The sequence below is a fragment of the Oncorhynchus clarkii genome, chromosome 29 (genome assembly GCF_045791955.1).
Source record: "Oncorhynchus clarkii lewisi isolate Uvic-CL-2024 chromosome 29, UVic_Ocla_1.0, whole genome shotgun sequence".
NCBI lineage: Eukaryota > Metazoa > Chordata > Actinopteri > Salmoniformes > Salmonidae > Oncorhynchus > Oncorhynchus clarkii.
The window spans coordinates 21,647,533-21,670,595 of record NC_092175.1 but is presented as its reverse complement, the minus strand read 5'-3'; the positions used below and the strand labels follow the sequence as shown (position 1 = coordinate 21,670,595).

At 41.2% G+C, this 23,063-nt stretch overlaps 1 protein-coding gene across 1 annotated transcript in view; it reads left to right on the top strand.

The window, feature by feature from the left end:
* The window catches only part of LOC139388322 (astrotactin-2-like), a 472,647-nt gene that overhangs the window by 252,644 nt on the left and 196,940 nt on the right, over nucleotides 1-23,063 (top strand). Inside the window, exon 11 of the mRNA XM_071134926.1 lies at nucleotides 4,607-4,757. Within this exon, the coding sequence (XP_070991027.1) occupies nucleotides 4,607-4,757 (151 nt within the window). The remainder of the gene's footprint in view (nucleotides 1-4,606; nucleotides 4,758-23,063) is intronic.

The window sequence follows — 23,063 nt, the reverse complement described above, 5'->3', positions numbered from 1 at the left end:
GATTGCTTTTTGTTTTCTAGCGAAAGAATGCAATAAAGAAGGAGCTCAAAACAATATCCCCTTAAGATGTATCTTATTGTGGTGTGTGTTTCTCTGCAGATTGTCGTTGTGGTTGGCTACTCATTGTTTTGCACGGGCAAAGATGGATGCCCTTATTGTCTCTTTTGAAAACTTTGTATCACCTTAGTAGAAATGTTAAAGTTCCCTGACATCACAGAGTCACCTCTTCGCTGTTGACGTTGAGACTGGTGTTTTGCGGGTACTATTTAATAAAGCTGCCAGTTAAGGACTTGTGAGGCATCTGTTTCTCAAACTAGACACACTAATGTACTTGTCCACTTGCTCAGTTGTGCACTGGGGCCTCCCACTCCTCTTTCCATTCTGGTTAGGACCTTCACATCCGGCTTCTTCACCTGCAGGAACGTCTGAAGAGGAGGGGGGATGCTGAGGAGTATTTCTGTTGTTAATACTTATTGGGTGGACCTGGCTCCTAAATTGGTGGGCATATGCCCTCCCAGGCCCACCCATGGCTGCGCCCCTGCCCAGTCATGTGAAATCCATAGATTAGGGCCTAATGAATTTATTTAAATTGACTGATTTCCTTCTATGAACTGTAACTACAATCTTTGAAATTGTTGAATGTTTCATTTATGTTCAGTATAGAATTAAGAAAGGACAGCCACCTAGCACTACCATGTTGAAGCCTGCATGGCACTGTGTCTTAGCTCAGATTAAACACAGAGAGTGCTGATGGCTTCATTATTTGTCGTTACACCTCTAATGACTTTGAATTTCCCTGTGGGCTGGGCAGCGCGGGCACAGACACCTGTGTGAAGCAGAGGGCTATCAGGCATCAGCCTATCAGGCAGCCCCCTGTACCTAAGCTGGCAGGCCCTGGCAGGCCCCCGTGCTATGCCAGATCTCTGGCCATGGGAAATCATATCCAAACACATTAGGAGACTTTGGAAGCGGCTGGACCAAAAAGCCACTATTCGTAATCCCCCTTGTCACTTTCACGCCTGCAGACTCCCACCTGCTCCCCAACACCACAGGCCAGAGGAAAGGCACTAGCACGGCAGCTTTGATGGCTCTGAACAAACTGGTGCTCGTTACACGGTGACACAATCTCACCCAACTACCCAGGCATGCTTTTGTTGCTTGCCTCTAGTATTGCACAAGGGAACCAGTGTCCTTGGGCATTTTCATTTTATATTTACATTTAGCAGATGCTCTTATCCAGAGAGACTTACAGTTAGTGCATTCATCTTAAGATAGCTAGATGGGACATATCTGTCATAGTAAGTACATTTTTCCTCAATAAAGTAGCTATCAGCAATGTCAGCGCAGATTTTTTTGGTTTAAAGTCAAGTGGGAGTGTTGATTCAAGAAAGGCATGTTTTTAATCCATTCTTCTATCTATCTCTGCGTGTTTGTGTGCCTCTATTTCAAGTTCCAAGTTTTAAGTCACATGCACAAGTATAATGAAGTGCCTTTCTTGCAAGCTCCAAACCCAACAATTCAGCAATCAATATCAATGTAGCACAAAAATTAAATAAGGTAGAACAAGAACACACAAGAAATAAAAATAAGAAATAGGAACACGAGCAAGTAAGAAGCTACACTAAATATACATACAAGAAGCTATTCACAGTTCCAATACCATATTTAGATACTTTTGGTCATGTAGTGTATGTGGACACCTGCTCGTCAAAGATCTCATTCCAAAATCATGGGCATTAATATTGGTCATCCCTTTCCTGCTATAAAAGCCTCCACTCTTCTGGGAAGGCTTTCCACTAGATGTTGGAACATTGCTGCAGGGACTTGCTTCCATTCAGTCAGAAGAGCATTAGTGAGGTTGGGCACTGAAGTTGGCCGATTAGGCCTGGCTTGCAGTCAGCTTTCCAATTCACCCCAAAGGTGTTCGAAAGGGGTTGAGGTCAGCACTCTGTGCAGTGCAGGCCAGTCAATTTCTTCCACACCGATCTCGACAAACAATTTCTTTATGTACCTCGCTTTGTGCATTGGGGCATTGTCATGCTGAAACAGGAAAAGGCCTTCCCTAAACTGTTGCCACAAAGTTGGAAGTCTAGAATCATCTGGAATGTCACTGTATGCTGTAGCGTAAAGATTTCCCTACACTGGAAGTAAGGGGCCTAGCCCGAACCATCAAAAACAGCCCCAGACCATTATTTATTCTCCAACAAACTTTACAGTATGCACTATGCATTCGGGTTAGAGTTATCCTGGCATCCGCCTAACCCAGATTCGTCCGTCGAACTGCCAGATAGTGAAGCTCTCAACTAACAGTTATTGTGCTGACGTTACTTCCAGAGGCAGTTTAGAACTCGGTAGTAAGCGCTTCAGAACTCGGCGGTCCTATTCTGTGAGCTTGTGTGGCCAACCACCTTGCGGCTTAGCCGTTGTTGGTCCTAGACATTTCTATTTCACAATAACAGCACTTACAGTTGGCCAGGGCAGCTCTAGTAGGGCAGAAATTTGACATCCTATGAAGGTTCCACGTTGAAAGTCACTGAGCTCTTCAGTACGGGCCATTCTACTGCCAATGTTTGTCTATGGAGATTGCATGGCTGTGTGCTCGATTTTATACACCTATCAGCAATGGGCATAGCTGAATCCACAAATTTCAAGAGGTGTCCACATACTTTTGTATATACAGTGCCTTCGGAAAGTATTCAGACCTCTTGACTTTTTCCACATTTTGTCATGTTACAGCCTTATTCTAAAATGGATGAAATAGTTTTTTTCCCCCTCATCAATCTACACACAGTACCCCATAATGACAAAGCTAAAACAGGTTTTTAGAATATTTTGCACATTTATTAAAACTAAACAGAAATATTTCCTTTACATAAGTATTCAGACCCTTTACTCAGTACTTTGTTGAAGCACCTTTGGCAGCGATTACAGCATCTATTCTTCTTGGGTATGACTCTACAAGCTTGGCACACCTGTATTTGGGGAGTTTTTCTGCAGATCCTCTCAAACTGTCAGGTTGGATGGGGAGCGTTACTGCACAGCTATTTTCAGGTCTCTCCAGAGATGTTCATTCGGGTTCAAGTCCGGGCTCTTGCTGGGCCACTCAAGGACATTCAGAGACTTTCCTGAAGCCACTCCTGAGTTATCTTGGCTGTGTGCTTAGGGTCATTGTCCTGTTGGAAGGTGAACCTTTACCCCAGTCTGAGGTCCTGAGTGCTCTGGAGCAGGTTTTCATCAAGGATCTCTCAATTATGACTACTGGTAGTCGCAGTCCCTATGGAGGCCACTGTGTTTTTGAGGATCTTCAATGCTGCAGACATTTATTGGTACCCTTCACCAGATCTGTGCCTCAACACAATCCTGTCTCAGAGCTTTACGGACAATTCCTTCAACCTCATGGCTTGGTTTTTGCTCTGACATGCACTGTCAACTGTGGGACATTATATAGACAGGTGTGTGCCTTTCCAAATTGTGTCCAATCATTTGAATTCACCACAGGTGGACTACATTGAAGTTGTAGAAACATCTCATGATGATCAATGGAAACAGGATGCTCAATTTCGAATCTCAAAGCAAAGTGTCTGAATACTAATGTAAATTATTATTATTTTTTATATTTATATACATTTGCAAAAATGTTGTCTGTTTTCGCTTTGTCATTATAGGATATTGTGTGTAGATTGCATAGGATTTTCAAAAACATATATTTTAGAATAAGGCTGTAATGTAACAAGGGGTCTTAATACTTTCCAAAGGCATTGTATAGTGTATGTACTGTATTAGGGGGTAAGGTGACTAGGCATCAGGATATATTATTGTTATTGTTCAATGTATCGAACCTTGATTATTGTTGTTAATGTTGTAACGTTGACAATATTGTAAATCTCCAATGTATGCTTTGGTAATATGTACATTGTTATGTCATGCCAATAAAGCAAATAGAATTGAATTGATAAACAGAGTAGCAGCAGCGCATGATGTAAATGTAAATGCATACAAGGGTCAACTATTTCTCCCTCTCCCCTCTCTCTCTGAACAATGGCCCAAACATCCCAGTATATCTTTTGGAGATGGATTCCACAATGGGATTGAGTTAAGATACAACTTGAATAGCTGAATTCCATCTGTACCAGTTGCCCTCAGACCACAGCACAGCAGCAACATATCCAAACAGAAGTCATGTGACTGCACACCAAGGACAGAACGGACAATCTCTCTCTTATTCAAATGAATGATTCTAGTATTATTTATCTTGCAACAATATGATAGTGCTAGTATAACCTTTGCAGAAGTACAAGGGTCACCAGAATAGGAAATTCAGCTAATACAGATTTGGCTATTGTGATAATAACATTATACAGAGCAGACCTTTGCTTTATGATAGATATGTGGACCTTGAAGCATCCCCCCCCCAAAATAACTTCAACACACCTGTATTTGATCTCCTTTTCTTTATGTACAACTAACCAAACCTCCATATACATCAGAAGTACCGCCAGTGTGTTGTCCATATTAGGACATCCTCAGACACATGTTCAGCTGAGTGCTCAGGCTTTATTCTGATTAGTCTATTGATGACAGTCTTCCTCTTCTCTGTCCATCATAGGGAGGAGGCCATCATGTCCACTTACTTTGAGGCAGTAGATGATCTCCTGGCGTCTTTCGGCCCGGTCCGAGACTGTTCCCAGGACAACGGGGGCTGCAGGAAGAACTTCAAGTGTGTGTCGGACCGCAGAGTCGATTCAACAGGCTGTATGGTGAGTTACTGTCACCTCTTTAAAACCTCTAGAAAGAAATGTAGTAAGACATAAACTCAGCAAAAAATGAAATGGCCCTTTTTCAGGACCCTGTCTTTCAAAGATACAGTGCCTTGCGAAAGTATTCGGCCCCCTTGAACTTTGCGACCTTTTGCCACATTTCAGGCTTCAAACATAAAGATATAAAACTGTATTTTATTGTGAAGAATCAACAACAAGTGGGACACAATCATGAAGTGGAACGACATTTATTGGATATTTCAAACTTTTTTAACAAATCAAAAACTGAAAAATTGGGCGTGCAAAATTATTCAGCCCCCTTTAAGTTAATACTTTGTAGCGCCACCTTTTGCTGCGATTACAGCTGTAAGTCGCTTGGGGTATGTCTCTATCAGTTTTGCACATCGAGAGACTGACATTTTTTCCCATTCCTCCTTGCAAAACAGCTCGAGCTCAGTGAGGTTGGATGGAGAGCATTTGTGAACAGCAGTTTTCAGTTCTTTCCACAGATTCTCGATTGGATTCAGGTCTGGACTTTGACTTGGCTATTCTAACACCTGGATATGTTTATTTTTGAACCATTCCATTGTAGATTTTGCTTTATGTTTTGGATCATTGTCTTGTTGGATCTCCGTCCCAGTCTCAGGTCTTTTGCAGACTCCATCAGGTTTTCTTCCAGAATGGTCCTGTATTTGGCTCCATCCATCTTCCCATCAATTTTAACCATCTTCCCTGTCCCTGCTGAGGAAAAGCAGGCCCAAACCATGATGCTGCCACCACCATGTTTGACAGTGGGGATGGTGTGTTCAGCTGTGTTGCTTTTACGCCAAACATAACGTTTTGCATTGTTGCCAAAAAGTTCAATTTTGGTTTCATCTGACCAGAGCACCTTCTTCCACATGTTTGGTGTGTCTCCCAGGTGGCTTGTGGCAAACTTTAAACAACACTTTTTATGGATATCTTTAAGAAATGGCTTTCTTCTTGCCACTCTTCCATAAAGGCCAGATTTGTGCAATATACGACTGATTGTTGTCCTATGGACAGAGTCTCCCACCTCAGCTGTAGATCTCTGCAGTTCATCCAGAGTGATCATGGGCCTCTTGGCTGCATCTCTGATCAGTCTTCTCCTTGTATGAGCTGAAAGTTTAGAGGGACGGCCAGGTCTTGGTAGATTTGCAGTGGTCTGATACTCCTTCCATTTCAATATTATCGCTTGCACAGTGCTCCTTGGGATTTTTAAAGCTTGGGAAATCTTTTTGTATCCAAATCCGGCTTTAAACTTATTCACAACAGTATCTCGGACCTGCCTGGTGTGTTCCTTGTTCTTCATGATGCTCTCTGCGCTTTTAACGGACCTCTGAGACTATCACAGTGCAGGTGCATTTATACGGAGACTTGATTACACACAGGTGGATTGTATTTATCATCATTAGTCATTTAGGTCAACATTGGATCATTCAGAGATCCTCACTGAACTTCTGGAGAGAGTTTGCTGCACTGAAAGTAAAGGGGCTGAATAATTTTGCACGCCCAATATTTCAGTTTTTGATTTGTTAAAAAAGTTTGAAATATCCAATAAATGTCGTTCCACTTCATGATTGTGTCCCACTTGTTGTTGATTCTTCACAAAAAATACAGTTTTATATCATTATGTTTGAAGCCTGAAATGTGGCAAAAGGTCGCAAAGTTCAAGGGGGCCGAATACTTTCGCAAGGCACTGTAATTTGTAAAAACCGGTCGTTAAGACACTGACAGATTACAGACGGTAGGCAATTGAGGTCACAGTTATGAAAACGTAGAACACTAAAGAGGCCTTTCTGCTGACTCTGGGAAAAAAAAAGAAGAAAGATGCGCAGGGTCCCTGCTAATCTGCGTGAACGTGTCCAGGGCAATAAATTGCAATGTCCGTACTGTGAGACGCCTAAGACAGCACTACAGGGAGACAGAACGGACAGCTGATCGTCCTTGCAGTGGCAGACCACGTGTACCAACACCTGCACAGGATCGGTACCTCCGAACATCACACCTGTGGGACAGGTACAGGATGGCGGCAACAACTGCCCGAGTTACACCAGGAACGCACAATTCCTCCATCATTGCTCAGACTGTCTGCAATAGGCTGAGAGAGGCTGGACTGAGGGGTTGTAGGCCTGTTGTAAGGCAGGTCCTCACCAGACATCACTGGCAACAACGTCGCCTATGGGCAGAAACCCACCATCGCTAGACCAGACAGGACTGGCAAAGGGTGCTCTTCACTGATGAGTTGCGGTTTTGTCTCAACAGGGGTGAATGTCGGATTTGCGTTTATCGTCGAAGGAATGAGCGTTACACCGAAGTCTGTACTCTTGAACGGGATCGATTTGGAGGTGGAGGGTCCGTCATGGTCTGGCGCGGTGTGTCACAGCCTCATCGGACTGAGCTTGTTGTCATTGCAGGCAATCTCAACGCTGTGCGTTACATGGAAGACATCCTCCTCACTCATGTGGTACCCTTCCTGCAGGCTCATCCTGACATGACCCTCCAGCATGACAATGCCACCAGCCATACTGCTCGTTCTGTGCGTGATTTCCTGCAAGACAGGAATGTCAGTGTTCTGCCATGGTCATTGAAGAGCCCTGATCTCAATCCCAATGAGCACGTCTGGGACCTGTTGGATCGGAGGGTGAGGGCTAGGCCAATCCCTCCAGAAATGTCCGGGAACTTGCAGGTGCCTTGGTGTAAGAGTGGGGTAACATCTCACAGCAAGAACTGGCAAATCTGGTGCAGTCCATGAGGAGGAGCTGCACTTCAGTACTTGGCCACACCAGATACTGACTGTTACTTTTGATTTTGACCCCCCCCTCCCCTTTGTTCAGCGACACATTATTCAATTTCTGTTAGTCACATGTCTGTGGAACATGTTCAGTTTATGTCTCAGTTATTGAATCTTCTTATGTTCATACAAAATTGACACATGTTAAGTTTGCTGAAAATAGCAGTTGACAGTGAGAGGACGTTTCTTTTTTTGCTGAGTTTATAATAATAATTTTTGCATAATGAAGTGCAAAATTTAAATGTAATTTCTCACCTTGAGGATTCCAGATTCATAAGCCCCCTTAACTTTGAATATTTATGTGATTCAGTTTGACTTTATAGTGAACATGCTTTTAGCAATTGAATATCTGCTAATTAGCACGTACACATTGATACAGAGCAAAGGTGATAGACGGCAGTCGTTTACCTCTACATTCTCAATGTTGTTATTTTCTCCATGATGATGATTATTTTGATCTTGGGATATTTTTTTAATATTTGTGATTGGCAAAAAAGTGTGGAGGTTCACAGCACCTGCTTGTTTATGGAAAGGAAGTTAAACACGTGTAAAACCACTTCATCATGTTTCTTGAAACACAGCCTCAAATAAAGTGTTTCCCAAAAAAGGAAATAAAATGAATGCTCAGTAGTAGATTAATTGTCACACCTATTAAAAGTAACATGCTGACATACTGTAGCCTTCTGTAGGTAACTTATTTGATGTACAGTACGTGTGAAGGAGGTTGGTTGTTGGCGTATTTACAATGGGAGGAGAGATGGAGAGACAGGAAGGTCCAATGTCAGAGGTTTGATGGGAGTTTGGGCGGGCTCAAGTTTGTGTCCAATTAAATTAATGAGCCAGTTGGGTAGCTATGTGATGTATGGCTTGATCATTAGGGGGTAGGGTTGTAATTTGAATGGCCTGTGGGCTGTTTGTCACAAAAAATGAGAGCCGAACACTGTTACTGCAATTTCCCCATGCATTTTGACTGAGACTGTTAAAATAATTGCTGAATCGAGGGAGATTTTCCCAATAGCCCAACTGTTGCTGTGGTACTCTGAGAGACAGTCTAAATGGGATTGTGCCTGTGATGGATACAGTCCTGAATGAAGAACACACAACTATCAGAGAAATTGTTTTACCCACATTTAATTTGTTTAATATTGCCTTATACCACTCGGAGGTCTTTCTCATGGTGATTCACCAACAACGTGGGCATTTGTGTCCTTATAGTACAACTTTGTGTTAACCCGTTTCAGCTTACATCACTTTACATGCCTCTGATTAGTAAAGAGATGGAAAATTACATATTTATTTTACACCCATATACAATGGGGGCAGCAGGGGGGCAGCGGTAGCCCCAGAGGGTTGCTGGCATCAATATCTCAGGTGCCACCTACTGCCGATGTTCCCTTGAGCAAGGAACTTAACCCACTAAACTGCTCATTGAGCCCCCTTTACAGCTGCCCTATGCTCCAGTCTCTCCAACCTAATGTGTGTTTGTGTGTATGTGTTAGTGCTGAGCAATTCATATTTTTTTTATTAAACAACTGATTGACCGCCGTCGGTACAATAACATTAATTCCACTTAGTTTTTAGTTTTTTTTTGTGAGCTCAACACGCCGTTGCTCTAGAGAGAGATTAAATCATTCACAATAGAAATTGGCCATGTTCGAGAGCACCAAATCAATGATGCATTGTGGGTGAATGGTGATTGACTGACTGATCTACAAATAATAATGAGTAGTTATTTATGATGCAAAGTGATTTGTGGATCAGTCAGTTTTTAGTCGTCTGCAATGTCAAATAAGCTCATTAAGTCAAGAACTATGTGAGAAGGTGGGCTGATTGTAAGTTGTAGTTTTCATTAGGCAAATATTCAAACAAGTTCAGAACCGATACGTGGTAATTAAAAGTAACATGCTGACATACTGTAGCCGACTGTAGGAAACGTATTTGATATGCAATACACTACGTCTTTGTGTGAGGGAGGTTGGTTGTTGGCATATTTACAATGGGAGGAGAGATGGCAAAGGTCCAATGCCAGAGGTTTGATGGTAGTTTGGGCGGGCTTGAGTTGTCAACCAATTAAATTAATGAGCCAGTTGGGTAGCTATGTGATGTATGGCTTGATCATTAGGGGGTAGGGTTGTAATTTGACTGGCCTGTGGGCTGTTTGTCACAACGAATGAGAGCCAAACACTGATACTGCAATTTCCCCATGCATTTTGACTGGGACTGTTAAAATAATTGCTGAATTGAGGGAGATTTTCCCAATAGCCCAACTGTTGCTGTGGTACTCTGAGAGACAGTCTAAACGGGATTGTGCCTGTGATGGATACAGTCCTGAATGAAGAACTCACACAACTATCAGAGAAATTGTTTTACCCACATTTAATTTGTTTAATATTGCCTTATACCACTCGGAGGTCTTTCTCATGGTGATTCACCAACAACGTGGGCATTTGTGTCCTTATAGTACAACTTTGTGTTAACCTGTTTCAGCTTACATCACTTTACATGCCTCTGATTAGTAAAGAGATGGAAAATTACATATTTATTTTACACCCATATACAATGGGGGCAGCAGGGGGGCAGCGGTAGCCCCAGAGGGTTGCTGGCATCAATATCTCAGGTGCCACCTACTGCCGATGTTCCCTTGAGCAAGGAACTTAACCCACTAAACTGCTCATTGAGCCCCCTTTACAGCTGCCCTATGCTCCAGTCTCTCCAACCTAATGTGTGTATGTGTTAGTGCTGAGCAATTCATATATTTTTTATTAAACAACTGATTGACCAACGTCGGTACAATAACATTAATTCCATTTAGTTCTGTTTTTTTGTGTGCTCAACACACCGTTTCTCTAGAGAGAAATCAAATCATTCACAAGAGAAATTGGCCATGTTTGAGAACATCAAATCCATGATGCATTGTGGGTGAATGGTGATTGACTGACTGATCTACAAATAATGAGTAGTTTATTTCTGATGCAAAGTGATTTGTAGATCAGTCAGTTGTTAGTCGTTTGCAATGTCAAATAAGCCTATTAAATCAAGAACTATATGGAAAGCTGGGCTGATTGTACGTTGTAGTTTTCATTAGGCAAATATTCAACCAAGTCCAGCACAGAAACGTGGTAATTAACTTCAATGACCATAATCAATTGTGGCACATACGCACAGACCATATGAGAGGAATGACGTAACAAAACAACGGATATAGGAATTGAGACATTTTGTGAGGTAGCTTTACCCAATTGATTGTTGTGTTATTGGTAATAAGCAGTCGTGAAAATATGCCTTATCTACTTCGAAGAACCAACTTGAAAAATGATTCAGTCAGCCAGCTAGCTACTGCAGTACTAGCCTAGCTAAATATTATGACTCGTTCAATGGGGAGCACAGAGATAACGTTTGATGGTTGTCTGGCTGGCTCCTACTACCTGAGCAGAGATGAGATGGTGACTTTAAATAATGAAAAATAATAAACTAATATACACAACTGAAATATTGTACAGTATTAAAGTAAAGTAGGTCATCTGAAAAAATGATGATTAATAAGTGATAAGCAGTAATGGGCATTCACTACCATCATGGGGTTTTTATTAATTGTTTTATTCTGTTACAACATTCAACCAACTGTCAGTGTCAGCAAAAAGGCAGGTGATGGCTGAGGGAAACTCACAAATCATTTTAATGTCATTATTCCATAACATATTTAATGTTTTTTAAATGATTTAAACAAAAAAATCTGAATTTCTTTCTCATGTAACCGAACCAACCTCAAAAAGCACTAATCGCACAGCATTAGTATGTGTGTGTGTGTGTGTATCGGAGGGGTTAGGCAAAACGCAGACGACACATTTCCATCTCTTATGGATTAATAGAAGTATATATTATCTTAAATCATCTAAAGCATTGAGCACAACTGCATTTCAGGTAATAGATAGGTTGGGGTTGTACCCATATCTTTGTATTTCCATTATGTTTTAAATGTTTATCTCTTTGGAGGGCTAGGTTGTGTCACTGCATTCGGGAGTTGCAGCGATGGGACAAGACTTTAACTACCAATTGGATATCACAAAATGTAGGAGAAAATGTTAAAAAAGTACAAAAAGTCACTGCATACATGGTTAGCATAACAACCTTCCAGGATTAATAATCTGAGTTGCTCTCTGAACCAGTACATTCGGAAAGTATTCAGACCCCTTGACTTTTCCCACACATACAGACAGTACAGCCTTATTCTAAAATTGATAAAATTGTATTTTGTACACAATAACCCAGAATGACAAAGTGAAAAACAAGTTAAGAAATCTTAGCAAATGTTTTAAAAATAAAAACAGAAATACCTTATATAAATAAGTATTCAGACCCTTTGCTATGAGACTCGAAATTGAGCTCAACTGCATCTCGTTTCTATTGATCATCCTAGAGATGTTTCAACAACTTGATTGGAGTCCACCTGTGTCGAGGCACAGATCTGGGGAAGGGTACCAAAACATGTTTGCAGTGTTGACGGTCCCCAAGAACACAGTGGCCTCCATCATTCTTAAATGGAAGAAGTTTGGAACCACCAAGACTCTTCCTAGAGCAGGCCACCCGGCCTAACTGAGCAATCGGGGGAGGAGGGCCTTGTTCAGGGGGTGACCAAGAACCCGATGGTCACTCTGACAGAGCTTTAGAGTTTCTCTGTGGAGATGGGAAAACCTTCCAGAAGGACAACCATCTCTGCAGCACTCCACCAATCAGGCCTTTATGGTAGAGTGGCCAGGCAGAAGCCACTCTTCAGCAAAAGGCACGAAAACCCGCTTGGAGTTTGCCAGAAGTCACCTAAAGGACTCTCAGGCCATGAGAAACAAGATTCTCTGGTCTGATGAAACCAATATATAACTTTTTGTCCTGAATGCCATGCATCACATCTGGATGAAACCTTGCACCATCCTTACGGTGAACCATGGTGGTGGCAGCATCATGCTGTGGGGATGTTTTTCAGTGGCAGGGAATGGGAAACTAGTCAAGATCGAGGAAAAAATTAACGGCTCAAAGTACAGATAGATCCTTGATAAATACATGCACCAGAGCACTCAGGACCTCAGACTGGACCTCAGACTGTGTGCTTAGGGACAACGACCCTAAGCACACAGCCAAGACAACTCAGGAGTGTCTTTGGGACAAGTCTCTGAATGTCCTTGAGTGACCAAGCACAAGCCCGGACTTGAAACCAATGTAACATATCTGGAGAGACCTGAAAACAGAGCTTGAGAGGATCTGCAGAGAATAATCTGTGCCTTGACACAATCCTGTCTCGGAGCTCTACAGACAATATAGGTGTCCCAAGCTTGTAACGTCATACCCAAGAAGACTCGATGCTGTAATCGCTGCCAAATGTGCTTCAACAAAGTACTGAGTAACGGGTCTGAATACTTATGTAAATTTGTTTTTTCAATTCATTATTTTTATATTTTTGCAAAAAATTCTCAAACTTGTTTTTGCTTTGTCATTATGGGGTATTTTGTGTAGATTGATGAGGGAAACAATTATTTAATTCATTTTAGAGTAAGGCTGGAATGTAACAAAATGTGGAAAAAGTCAAGGGATCTGAATACTTTCAGAATGCACTGTATCATAACAATTATGCCATGCTGGAGAAAAAGGCATCTTTAGTGGCTCAGGAACTTTAGATATATAGATGGTGATATCGTGCTTGCTCTTTGCTTTTTTAATCGTGGAAGGTGAGATTTGTCATGAGTGCATTAGATAAAACCACTTGAATTAAGCTCCTGTGGTTGAAACCTCAAATTAATAGATATAGCATAACACATCATTGCATGTGCGATAAAACAGCAGAGTATGTCCTACGATTATTTTTTACCACGATGTTGGATGCTAATTTCCTCAAACCAATAACATTTCAAATGCGTCTGGGGCGGCCAGTGGTGCTGGATCCCAGCTTTAACATGAATCTTTAGATAACCATTATTAAGGAACAGATCATGAATCTCATACAGATACATCAATTGAGTTATGATGGTACAGTAAATTATTCTCATGAAGACAACATTTGTATCGTGATACTACTATGGTATTTCATTTATACTATGATACTTAAATGTATACCATGGTACTACAGTACTATGGTACTTTCATTTAAACCATGTTGCTATGATGGTACTTCATTTGATTTGATTTATACCATGGTACTACTTTGATACTTTCATTTATATCATGGTGTAGTCTAAATCATGGTAATGTACCATGGTTTTAGCCTTGAAGTATGATGGTACTACCATGGTATCTATATAATACAATGGTATTGCATCATTTTTACCGCGGTATAGATGTGGATCATGGAAATACCATTGTTTTAACCTGCATTATACATTATACCATGGTATCCAAATGTATCATATGGTACCATCTTAATTAATTGTACATTACCGTGGTTGCAGTATAATGCCTTAAATAAATACCTTAGCTTCACAGTGAGCGAGTTTAAAAACATAGGATATGGAACACAAAGTTTAGCGGAGTGTAATGATATTATTATTATTTTTTGTTGACGTTTTGATAGTTTAAATTATTTATAAAAGTCTGTTAACATAGAAGCTCGCTCCGCATAGCATTAGCTCCAGTCAAGCTAGGCTGTTGTAGTCATGGCGACAGAGGACTCCAACGAATGTTCAGACAGAGTGTAAACAAAGGGAGGCATTGTAACTTGCTGTTGTTAGGGATATGTTGAGAATGACAAGATGAACATTTATTTATGAGATAAGATGATTATTAATACCTTTTCACAAATAGTTTTTTAGTGTGTTGGCTATATAGAAATGTATAAGAGTAGCCTAGTCAGTTGAATGAGAGAGACAACTGAAAAATGTATTGAAGGGAGAAGCACCAGATGATAAACAAATTATTTTAAATCTTATCAAGGTGTTAGACTCCCTTCATTCTTCTCACCATACCCTATCCAGGTCCCAAGGTTTAAGAGGGTTCACTATTTTTATGAAAAAATAAATTTAAAAATGCAGTCAGATTGCAGTATAACTGCAGTTATTCTGCAATTACTGTGTACCAAATACCACAGTGGACTGCAGTTACTGCACTCAAAACTGAAATATTTTTGGGGAAGAGTAGGCCTACACTTTGCCATTGCAGAGCAAGAAGTCAATGTTGTATTACACAAACTAATTTGACTATGTAGACTGTACACACACCATATACACTCCAGTGATGCTCAGGGCCATTACATTTTTTTTTTCATGAGTATGGCCTTATTTCTTTTACAGCATATTGGATGACTCATTCATATTCCATTCACCCAGTTCAATGTACAAGCAATATGTTCAGGCTACTACATGATACTCAAATGTTCCTTAAACTCATCATGAGGTTGCGACAATCTATGAATGTAGATGCACACAGGGTGAGAGACGAGGTGACAGACAGTGACACATGGACACCGCCTCGGAGCACTCACTTCTGTCATCATGAAGTGCTTTGAGAGGCTAGTCAAGGGTCATATCACTTCCACCTTACTGGCCACCCAAGACCCACTTCAGTTTGCATACCGCCCCAACAGGTCCACAGATGATGCAATCGCCATCACACTGCACACTGCCCTGTCCCATCTAGACAAAAATAATATCTATGTAAGAATGCTGTTCATTGACTACAGCTCAGCATTCAACACCATAGTACCCTCCAAGCTCATCATCAAGCTGGAGGCCCTGGGTCTCAACCCCGCCCTGTGCAATTAGGTCCTGTACTTTCTGACGGACCACCCCCAGAAGTGGTGACGGTAGGAAACAACATCTCCACTTCGCTGACCCTCAACACTGGGGCCCCACAAGAGTGTGTGCTCAGCCCCCTCCTGTACTCCCTGTTCAGCCACGACTGCGTGGCCATGCATGCCTCCAACTCAATCATCAAGTTTGCAGACCACACAACAGTAGTGGGCTTGATTACCAACAACGACTATACAGCCTACAGGGAGGAGGTGAGGGCACTCAGAGTATGATGTCAGGAAAACAACCTCTCACTAAACGTCAACAAAACAAAGGAGATGAGGGAGCACCCCCCTATCCACATTGAACGGACAGCAGTGGAGAAGGTGGAAAGTTAAGTTCCTCGGCATATACATCACAGACAAAGTAAAATGGTCCACCCACACAGCCAGTGTGGTGAAGAAGGCGCAACAGCGCATCTTCAACCTCAGGAGCCTGAAGAAATGTGGCTTGTCACACAAAACCCTGAAACTTTTACAGAATCATAATTGAGAGCGTCCTGTCCGACTGCATCACAGCCTGGTACGGCAACTGCACCACCTTCAATCCACTCGCATTAACATCTGCTAACGATGTGTATATGACCAATACAATTTGATTTGATTTGAGAAATACTGGTCATAGATTAACCAAATTATTCTTACTCCCATAAGCGGGAGACATTGTGTTGACCTTACAATAAGCAGTTAGTCACCCATAGTTTACCAGTTTTCAGGTCAGCCTTTTCTCGTTAAAGTGTGTGTGTAAATTCTTCACAATAAAAGGCTGCTTTTCACCTGGAAATTAGGCAGTGATTAGGCCTACCAGTACTGTCCGAGTTAGACTCTGGCTCTCTCTCAAATGTTCTGATTCGGCTGCATTTCTTTCCCATGGATGATCACTCTTGCACCGACAAAAAAAAAGTTTTCCCTGTCTTTCGAGCTGCAGCCACCATCGGCCACAGTTTCTCTTGTGTCACTTTGTCCTCTGAGGTCAGATCCTCTGTGAACCTCCATTTTTGCTTGATTAGCAACTCACAGTTCTTTGCTTACCTCCATAGAATATTCAGTGTAGATCTGTTGGTGAACTGGATGATGGTTGTCCTCAGTCTCCTCTTGATCCTTGAGTCTTCCCAAACAATGAACGGTGTCCACATTTTCCTGATGTTTGGCTTTTGAAGTTTGGCCTTTGACTAGGGAATGACAGCTCCACAGATGTCAACAACTCTGCATTTGATGTCCTCACCCACCTGCTCTGGAATTCCATGGAGCTTCAGGTTCCACCTGCGCTGGTATCTCTCTGCCTCATTCACCTTTTGCTCGAGTTCAGCCACCTTCTTTTCATTTTCCTGTCAGATAACCTCCACTTTCTTCATGTCACTTTTGAGGGTTTTCACTTCTCCATATATAAAGTTAACCGATTTTTTTTATGGCCTCAAATTTTAATCGTATTCTCCCTAACCATGTCCTCCAAGCAATTTTCCCTTTTCTCTATTTTTGCTGTCAAAAGCATCACAGTATTGTTTTGCATGTCAAGAAGTGACATACCCTCTTGCCCTCTCATCTTTTCCCCCTGGGGCTTGACTGGAGTGCCGGGGTCGTAAGGTAACAGCCTGAGCTGGGGACTGGATGAGCACAAGTTAAGAGCATTGTGGTCTGTGCTCACCAAATTTTCATCCCCCATATCAGTATTTCTCCCCACAATTACATTCTGAAGAGGAGTACCCAAAACCATACCATCTTCTGCTATTAATTGTCCATCTGATTATTTATCCGTTTTCATGTAGACAAGCTAGTTTTTGAGCTAGCTAGCTGATCTGGCTATCTAGTGTTGCTAACTTAATAGTTTTAGAGGTGAATAACTTGCAGAAAGTAATCAATTACTTTGTTAAAACTTCTTATGGGCAGGTGGGACGGTAGCATCCCACCTGGCCAACATCCGGTGAAATTGCAGTGCGCCAAATTCAAAATACAGAAATAGTCAAATTAAGCATTCATAAAAATACAAGTGTTATACATCGGCTTAAAGATGAACTTCTGGTTATTTCAGCCGCTGTGTCAGATTTCAAAACGGCTTTACGGCGAAAGCATACCAGGAAATTATCTGAGGACAGTGCCCCGCTTACAAAAGCATACAAACATTTTACAACCAAGTAAAGGAATTACAAAAGTCAGAAATAGCGATAAAATGAATCACTTACCTTTGATGATCTTCATATGTTTGCAGTCACAAGAGTCCATGTTACACAATAAATGTTTGTTTTGTTCGATAAAGTCCCTCTTTATGTCCCAAAAACTCAATTTTGTTGGCGCGTTTTGTTCAGTAATCCACTGGCTTAAAGGTGGTCACGACATGCAGACGAAAACATCCTAATAGTACCGGTAAAGTTCGTCAAAACATGTCAAACAATGTTTATAATTAATCCTCAGGTTGTCTATTGTCTAAATAACTGATAATATTTCAACCGGACAATAGCGTCTTCAATAGAAAGGAAAAACAACAAACGCCGCGCAATCGGTCACGCGCGCAAACAAGCTCTGCTTCTTTCTACAGTCCACTGAAAGAAAGGTCTCATTCTTCCTCGTTTTTCAGAATACAAGACTGAAACAATGTCTAAAGACTGTTGACATCTAGTGGAAGCCATAGGAACTGCAATCTAGATCCTAACCCAACAGATACTCTATAGGCATTGAATAGAAAAGTACCCACATCAAAAATATCCCACTTCCTGGATGGATTTTCCTCAGGTTGTCCCCTGCCATATCAGTTCTGTTATACTCACAGACATTATTTGAACAGTTTTGGAAACATTAGAGTGTTTTCTATCCAATACTACAATGCATATGCACATCTTAGCTTCTGTGCCTGAGTAATAGGCCGTTTACATTGGGCACCTCATTCATCCAAAATTCAAAATACTGCCCCCTACCCAAGAGAGGTTATTAAACAAACTAAACCATATTCATACATGGTTTTATGACCTTAGAAATGACCAAAGTGTCATTTTGGTGAGTAAATCCCAAAATTCCTTCAGCTACCAAAAAAAATGCATCTGCACGGACTGCCATCTTGCTGGTGCCCTCCTTTGAGCAGGGTGTTTCAGCAGGCTAAACTATCTAGCTGCATTTGCTAGCTAAGTAAGTGAAACTCAAAGTAAAAAAAAATAAGAATCTCAGAGTGATGTTGAGGTTACAGTAGACCTTCGTTGCAAAATAATGTGTTTTTGCAGGAGAATAATGCCATGGTTGTGACCAAAAAAACATGATAGTACCATGGCATTTTTTTTTCATTGTACTACCACGGTAAATGTTTTATACTTTTGATACTCCCATGTGTTGTTTTTTTCAATTGTATCACTCTTTTCCCAATTTACCGATTTTCATCCAAACATTCAAAGTGGGATGTGTGCTACAATTCAACTCCACTAAGAAAGACATTGTCCTCAATGTCTGATTATCCACTCAAAAGTGGGGCTAGCTTTTCATTTAATATTTTCCGTTGACATTGAATTATGGCTTTATATTTTATGGGATTAAACTATGGCATTTTCTTCAAAGAGCAAAGGCACTAGTTCATCCATCATAGGTAACAGAAGGGGGTATTATTTTGACATAACTTGTCTAATGCCATATGGTTTTCATGAATATGAAGACAGATTTAACATTTACTTCAGAGGTGACATTACAATCAGAGAAGAGGACAATTGGAATAAAAGTCAAGGAAAATAGTTTTGATTGACAACAAATAAAGCACATTGTGTGGGTGACTAAGTAAAGTAAGATGCAATAGGTATCTCTGCCTAGAATCAAGCTATGTAATTGTTGTTTAAATACAGTAGGCATTTATTAACTTTTTATATTTATTTAACTTGTATCTGTCCAGGTTAGTCTCGTTGAGATAAAATAAATGTTTTCAAGAGAGACCATGATCTTATTTTACTGTATTATGTTATTATAGTTATAGGTCATTTTAACAACCCATAATACAACATTCTAAGAATTCATTGGGAGTCCTTGTCATCTCCAAATTACTTAGGTGATTGCTAAAACAATCATGTTTGGGCTGTTTTTGTGAAAACTAATCATTTTAAGTGTATACTCCCCCTCTCTGTCTAAGCTGTTATCACTGAAAGAGTGGATGAGAGGCAGATAGGTAAACCTCTTAAAAGGGCGAATTTGAAGGGGTCAGGGTGGGGAAAGCTATAGTAGTTGGCTTTGAAATACACACACACACACACACACACACACACACACACACACACACTCAAATAATAACAAAAACAGGGGAGGTGACGGAAGGGTAGGACGAAAGGAGGTTGAGACCTGATGAGCCCGCTTCATTTAACATAATTAATCAAGCTAGAACTCTCTGCCATTGTCTAATTTGCCTTACATTCTGCTACTGTCTGATTCAAATACCCTGCAATGGGCCAAATTTGTGATCAAATTATAATTATAATAAATATGATTGATCTTTCCCTGGTCCCTTTAGTTTCATGTGTCAAGTTTTAATGTCACGTGCACAAGTACAGTGAAATGCCTTTCTTGAAAGCTCTAAACATAGCAATGCAGTGATCAATATCAATGTAGAACAAATAAATAAAAATAAGAAATAAGAAAAACACAAGAAAGTAAGAAGCTACACTATATATACAAAGGTATGTGGACAACCCTTCAAATTAGTGGATTCAGCTATTTTAGCCACTCCCGTTGCTGACAGATGTGTAAAATTGAGCTCACAGCCATGCAATCTCCATATACAGACATTTGTAGTAGAATGGCCTTACTGAAGAGCTCAGTGACTTTCAACGTGGCACCGTCCAATAAGTCAGTTCATCAAATTTCTGCACTGCTAGAGCTGCCCTGGTAAACTGTAAGTCCTGTAATATTGAAGTGGAAATGTCTAGGAGCAACAGCGCCTCTGCCGCAAAGCGGTAAGCTGCATAAGCTCACAGAATGGGACCGTCGAGTGCTGAAGAGTATAGATTGTAAAAATGGTCTGTCTGTTGCAACATCAGCACAAGAACTGTTCATCGGGAGCTTCATGAAATGGGTTTCCGTGGCCGAGCAGCCGCACACAAGCCTAAGATCACCATGCGCAATGCCAAGCGTTGGCTGGAGTGGTGTTAAGCTCACCGTCATTGGACTCTGGAGCAGTGGAAACGCGTTCTCCAGAGAGATGAATCACCAGTCCGACGGATGAATCTGGGTTTGACGGATGCCAGGAGAATGCTACCTGCCACAATGCATAGTACCAACTGTAAAGTTTGGTGGAGGAGGAATAATGGTCTGGGGCTGTCCTTCATGGTTTGGGATAGACACCTTAATTCCAGTGAAGGTAAATATTAATGCTACAGCAAACAACAACATTCTAGACGAGCACAAAGCAAGGTCCATACTGAAATGGTTTGTCGAGCTCGGCCTAATCACCCACCATTAGTGCCCGGTCTCACTAATGCTCTTGTGGCTGAATGGAAGCAAGTCCCCACAGCAATGTTCCAACACCTAGTGGAAAGCCTTCCCAGGAGAGTGGAGGCTGTTATAGCAGCAAAGGGGTACCAACTCCATATTAATGCCCATGATTTTGGAATGAGATGTTCGACGAGCAGGTGTCCACATACTTTTGGTCATGTAATGTAAATGCAGGGTCAGCTCCAGTACCACATTTACAATGTGCAGGGATACTGGAGTGATAGAGGTAGATATGTATAGGGGTAAGGTGCCTAGGCATCAGGATATATGATAAACGGAGTAGCAGCAGTGTAAATGAAGATTGTATTTGAGTGTGTGTGTGTGTAGAGTAAGTATAAATGTGTGTGAATGTTATGTGTGTGTTGTAGTGTCAGTGTGCGTGAGTGTGTAGAGTCCTGTGAATGTTTTTAAAGACTGTGCAAAAATGAAAGGGTCAACTCAGATAGTCAGTGTAGGCATTTTGTTAGCTATTTAGCGGGGATAGAAGCTGTTCCGGAGCCTGTTGGTGTCAGACCTGATGCATCTGTACCGCTTGCTGTGTGGAAGCAGAGAACAGTCTTAACGATTTTCTGGACTTTCACACCGCCTCATATAGAGGTACTGGATGGCAGAGAGCTTGGCTCCAGTGATATACTGGGCTGTCCACACCACCTTCTGTAGCACCCACGACCGAGGGCAGTGCTATTGCAATACCAAGCAGTGATGCAGCCAATCAAAATGCTATCAATGGTGAAGCTGTATAACTTTTTGAGGATTTGAGGGCCAATGCCAAACTTGTTCAACCTCCTGAGGGGGAAGATGCGCGCCGTGTGTACAATTTTAAGTCCTTAGTGATTTAGCTCCACTGCAGCCCCATCGATGTAGTCCATAATCAACTCCTTGGTCTTACTGACATCGAGGGTGAGGTTGTATATATATATTTGTAATTAACATGCATGCCAAGCAGACGTTTATTTTCTTCCAAGAAATTATTTAAAAAACTCTCTGTTTCTTGGCATCTGGCTTTGGTTCCTTTAGTAGCCTTTGAGTGATTGGAGTGCTTTGTCTACAAAACATCATGTTGTTTTTCAATAGCGCTCGGTAACATAATATTGTCTGATGACTGTTTGAGGAAATATGATGATGTTCTTTTCTCCAGTGGTCATGATAATTCAGTGTAACTAACGAAAACCAGAGCAGCTATGCATCATTAGCACTGTAATGTAGCGAGGCCTCAGGTCAACCAACCAACCTGCTCTTTATTTATTGACATGCTTACATTTCCCAAAGCACCACCATGACATTGCAATAGCACTGGTTCAGTTTTGACACTACTGACTACCCCACCAAGGCCCATGCGGTGTGGTATAGGACAGTAACAAACTGGTGTCAACCTGTCACTGCAGAGAGAGGTAATATAATTACCAATAACTAGCATGTTTAATTGCATCACACTTTTTGTGTGATAACAAAACCCAATGGTTTGTCATGGTTTCAGTTTACTGTCAGAAGTGTGACTTTTGTGAATAGTGTATTAGTGTAGCCTATATTCTTCAGGCATGAGGGAATCTAAACTGTCACCTTGCCAATTAAATTCAATTTGCCTGACTTTCAAGAAATTAACAGAATAAAAGCTTATATCTGGTGTACAATATTTCCCTCCACTAAAAGGATAATTATCAAGTAGTCATACAGTAATCTGAAAAAGATGATTCCCAATGGTCTTGGGAATTTGATTATGAAGTTAAAGAGAAAAACAACTGTCACGTTCGTCGAAATGACAGGACCAGGGTGCAGCGTGGTGAGTGTACATTTTCCTTTATTTTGCAATGTCGCCAACAAAACAAACGTGAAGCTCCACATGCATTTAACGAAGACAACTACCGACAACTAGCAAAAGGAAAAAAGGCTGCCTAAGTATGATTCCCAATCAGAGACAACTATAGACAGCTGTCCCTGATTGAGAACCATACCCGGCCAAAACATAGAAACAAACAACATAGAATGCCCACCCCAAATCACACCCTGACCTAACCAAATAGAGAAATAAAATGGACTCTCTAAGGTCAGGGGGTGACAACAACACAATATTCAGGTGCAATAAACTGAGATGTAGCTTTGGCTTGATGAGGATCAATCCTATGTGAAATTCTAATTAATTTACTTAGAATATTCAGATCGCATTCGAAATGTTGCTGAATGGCTGTTGTTCCACCTCGCTAATTTGTTGCTAGCTTGTTAAAATCAATTATTCAAGCAAGTTTGCTATGTGATCCCATTGCCTCACTGCACTTAG